Below are 4369 nucleotides of genomic sequence, written 5' to 3'. Positions count from 1 at the left end.
TTGTGGTTGAGGATGGATAATTTGCTCATTTCGATGAAAAGAATTACATAATTTATATTGAAGCAAGAAACTCTTCCTTTTCCTTTATGTATTTCACAATATGGAGTTGTTCTACTTTCGTAAGACAATGAATTGCCCAATGTAATTTAAATGAATGAATTGCCTAATTTAATTGAAAATTCTATAATTTGTTAGGTTATGTAATTTTTCATTGGAACTGTCTTAACTTTTTCTATTTATGTAATTAATAGAATTGAATAATGCAACTTTATTTTGGAAGCATCGAAAGCATATATCGGATATTATATTCTTTTAAATTTATTTAGATATATTTACCACTAGATTAAATCTGTAGGTGTATATATATTTTTATCATTAAATTACAAAGTGAGATGAATTTACATAATTAGTTTAATTTTTTTATTCAATTTATTGTCATTTCTATTTTTATATATTGGTCTACAATAAATAATAATTTTTCGTATTTAATTTATGAATTAAACTAATTAAATCTAGAATAATATGGGTTTCGAGTGTCAAGGTTTGACTAAATGGAGAAGTGACTTCTATTAAAAAATTTTGTGACTGAAAATCTAAGAAATATTAAATTCTAGTCCAAAAACTCTTACTATATCAACAATAGAAAGTTTGAGAATGAAAATTAAGACAAGCTTTTCATAGGAAGGAAAAAAACACTTACTAACACTTTGTTTGGGATAATTCATTTTATCAAAAAAGATTTTAAACTATTCTTATAAAATTATACATAATTTAATTCATTTTCATATGAAATTTTTCAAAATTTAAAAAAATCCTCATTTTAAATAAATATATTAATAAAAAATCAATTGAATTAAATTTTTATAAAATTCTTGATTTTAAATATTATTCCATATCAATGCATCCATTATTTTCCAAATGCTTATTTCTTTAGACAGAATTTATTAAAAACGTCTCATGACACTCTTATTTATTTAAAAGTGAAATTAAAATAAACTCATAATACACTCTTATTTATTTAAAAGTGAAATTAAAATAAACTCATAATTTCAATTTCAAAATATAGAATGAGTTCTAACTTCAAAATTTATATATTGTATCTAATTACTGTTATTATATTATTAACTATTAGTGGTGAAAGTAGGCAGCAATTTGAGTTTGTATATATATCATTGTATTTATAGTACATACTATTTTGCACTAAAATAATTTAAACAATTACACTTTTAAATAATTTAAGTGTGTTATGAAAAAGATGCAACAAACTTTTTTTGATAAAATTCAGCAGTGCAAATATGTTTTTGGCTCTTTTTTATATATATAACATAAAGGAAAGTTAAATTGATGAACCCACAGAGGTTTCCATGCACAGGACCAGAGTAAATAGAATTTGGAAATTCTACAGAACGGTCAAGAATTTTGTATAAAATGGGAAAAAAGAGTGCCTGTACAACTTTATACTTTAAAGAGATTTCACCTGCTGCTTCTGAGGACTGAGGACGGAGCAAACAAATAGCCAATCAGCATAAGACGTAATCAATCCATTTCAAAAAGCTGATCCAGCTGTTCATCTGTCCACTGAGGGGGTGAATTCCTCCAAGTTGGTGGCTTTCTCCGATTAGTTCTATTAACATTCCCAGTTTCTTGCTTGTTAAACGCATCAATTAAACCTTCTGCAGTACTTCCACATTGGGCACCTTCCAATTTATTGGTTCTGCCAGCCCGAGTTGAATGCTTTATTTCCTTGTCCTTCATTTCGTTAGCTACTTCTATTGCTTCATTAGCCACATTTTGATTGACCAAGAAAAGTTCGGTACCAGCATCTACGTTTTGGTTTTCCTTGTTTCCATCATCGGAGCATCTGCCCCATGTCCCCTCTTTGCATTCCGATTGTTGATCATTATGCGAACTCCCTCCCTTATTAGCATTTTGTCTGAGACTATTCATGATTCCATCAGTCCGCCCTTGTGATAAAGAGAATGGCATTTGTGGCATCCATGATTTTTCATTGTGTTCTGCAAAAATTAAAAGCATCATATAGACCAGAATTGTACAATTCTATGCAAAAACTGCAACATCCATATGTTAAAATTATCTCATCACTCTCACGAGATGCAGCACGTAAGCCAAACAATGCATTCACTATAGTACAAAAGGGAAAAATTACAAGGAAGAAATACTATCCTACCAAACACTGGACCAGCATGTTTGATTACAGGTGCAGAACAGTCTTGCGTTACTGAAAGTTTGCAATCCTTGGAGATGACCTGCAAAAGGTTATCATAATATGTTATCCATCGTTCAGTTTTAGTCACATGCATTATTCAGGTTTGCTATGCATTGTTATCAAGATATGTCTGATTTTTCATCCTAGCCAGTGATGTAGTTTCAGGTTTGCGTTTCTATCTTCTCCTGAAATTTCTCAAGAATCAAATAATCCATGAGAATATTGATGATGGGAAATCAAAATTTGATAGTCTCCAGAAAACATTATACTTATAACTGAAGAAGACAAGATAAGCAGAAAAAAAAAAAGAAAAAAGAAAAGGGAATCTAGCATATCAGGACAGATCTACTAAGCAAATAAAACCAAAATAAAGAAACTAATGAAACCGAATTTCTACAAAATATTCATTATGCTGTGGCTACAGCCTTTCAGCTGTTGCAATGGTTCTACCGAAAGAAATATCCAGGTATAGCTACATCAATAACTCGTAGCACGTCCTGTGAAAATTTATTTTAAAAATAAGTTGGCTAATTACAAAGACCAGTGTAAGGTGTACCTTAACCATGTTGCTAAGTGTAATGTTGAGGTAATAGGCAGAGCGTGAAGGGGCAAAAACTGCTACCTGAAAAAACAAAATACTTCAATCAATTCTTTAAGCAACTAGCTGATATTATCCAATTTGAGACTTCAGTTTCACAAGCCTCAAAAACTGATATGTCAATATTAAGGAAAAATAATTAACATTCCAATTAAAATGTAAGCACATTTATGACAAAATACTTTCCCCTGAAAAAGATTTCCCTCAACCTTTTGGAGTATTATCGCGGCTCCAATAGACATGTCCTTCCCAAATGCCCCATCATTGAGAACTCTGCTATGAATGGTACCATCAATTGTACCTGTTGGATCCTAAGTCAGAACATAAACAAACTTAGTTGCACAGAATATCTGAATTTACAAAGGCAAACAAGATACACATTTGCATTTATTGTCAAGTTCTATTAAATCTACCTTTAAGGTCACCATCGCATCACCAAGTCCATTTGGAGTGCAAGATTTAACAATGGCAACAACCTAATCAAAATTAAATACAGAATATAGATTAATTAAAAAAAGAATCACCCCAAGTGAAATTGATCCATCAACTGATGCTCAAATAGAGTAGAACTATTTTAGTCTGCTCAACATATCAAAGATCAAATACATACTACGACAATTGACTTAAAGAAGCCTAGTACAACTTCGAAAATCAATCCCTTTTTTTGCTGTAATTGGAATGTAAAGAACAATAAGATATTATAGATTTTGAGCGTAACTAAAGTAATTCATAATTAATCATACCTGAGCCACTTTATCTATGCTTTTAATTCTGCTCTTTATCACACTCAAAGGAATCCCAATTGCACCATCCTCATCTGCCAAGCCTATTTTCAATCCAAAAGAACAAAGGAATCAAATACCTATAAAACATGTTAACCAAAACCCAATACACAAAACCCCAATGAGATTTGAAAAGAGAGAGGATATCAAGAACCTTGGCGGCGAATAAAATCCACGGCACAGAGCCAGGGGTCTCCAGTGAAATCATCATCATCTTCAGCAACGCCATCTTCCATAACCTTCCTAATGTACTCCTGTGTAGGTATTGGTTCTTCACAAAAATCGGCAGCTAAATTTTCCCCATTTTGATTCTTCCGACGGCGGAGCATGGCGGATTGAACGTTTCCTGCAGGACCAGGGATGAGGCGTGGAGAGGAGCTAGGGGGGAGATGGAATTGAGAGACGAGATTTTGGAGGTTTTGGGAGGATAGAGTTTGAGAGGATTGAGAAATAGAGCAGCGCTGGAGAAACGGTTGAGAGACAGTGGGTTCGGCGGCAGCGGAGGCCGTGGTTTGGTGGTTACGGCGTTTGAGAGGGCGGAGGGAAGGGAGATCTGAATCGTCTAGGTCTAGAGCTTCTTCCCATGGTTGGTCCATTTTGGTGAGGCTCAGTGCAAGCAGTGAGGGATTTGAGAAAGCGCGGGAAGGATTAGGAACCTCTTAACTTTGTTTTTCTGTACCTTGTTTGGCAAAAATAAAATAAATGGAGAGGAGAGAAAGTGGAGAGAATGGAAGGAACTTTTTATTCCTCTCTTGTTACTTG

General features: G+C 33.1%; 1 protein-coding gene across 1 annotated transcript; it reads right to left on the bottom strand.

Moving 5' to 3' along the window:
* Window positions 1-1284: 1284 nt before the first annotated feature.
* LOC110631273 (homologous recombination OB-fold protein) lies at window positions 1285-4369 on the bottom strand. The gene is made up of 7 exons (XM_021779041.2): window positions 3762-4369; window positions 3569-3651; window positions 3239-3301; window positions 3035-3136; window positions 2784-2849; window positions 2189-2267; window positions 1285-2015 (listed from the first exon to the last, which is right to left on the bottom strand). The coding sequence occupies exons 1-7, from the start codon at window positions 4201-4203 to the stop codon at window positions 1537-1539; spliced, it is 1314 nt and encodes a 437-aa protein (XP_021634733.1). The 5' UTR covers window positions 4204-4369; the 3' UTR covers window positions 1285-1536.

The sequence above is a fragment of the Manihot esculenta genome, chromosome 14 (genome assembly GCF_001659605.2).
Source record: "Manihot esculenta cultivar AM560-2 chromosome 14, M.esculenta_v8, whole genome shotgun sequence".
Lineage (NCBI taxonomy): Eukaryota > Viridiplantae > Streptophyta > Magnoliopsida > Malpighiales > Euphorbiaceae > Manihot > Manihot esculenta.
Note: the sequence above shows the minus strand (reverse complement) of the source record. Positions and strands in the feature narration are given on the sequence as shown.

Coding starts and splice junctions, on each gene's coding strand:
- LOC110631273 (XM_021779041.2), bottom strand. CDS start 4,203: ATGGACCAACCATGGGAAGAAGCTCTAGACCTAGACGATTCAGATCTC. Junction 3,302..3,568: donor GCATAGATAAAGTGGCTCAG/GTATGATTAATT, acceptor AATTTTGATTAG/GTTGTTGCCATTGTTAAATC. Junction 2,850..3,034: donor CCGCGATAATACTCCAAAAG/GTTGAGGGAAAT, acceptor TTGTTTTTTCAG/GTAGCAGTTTTTGCCCCTTC.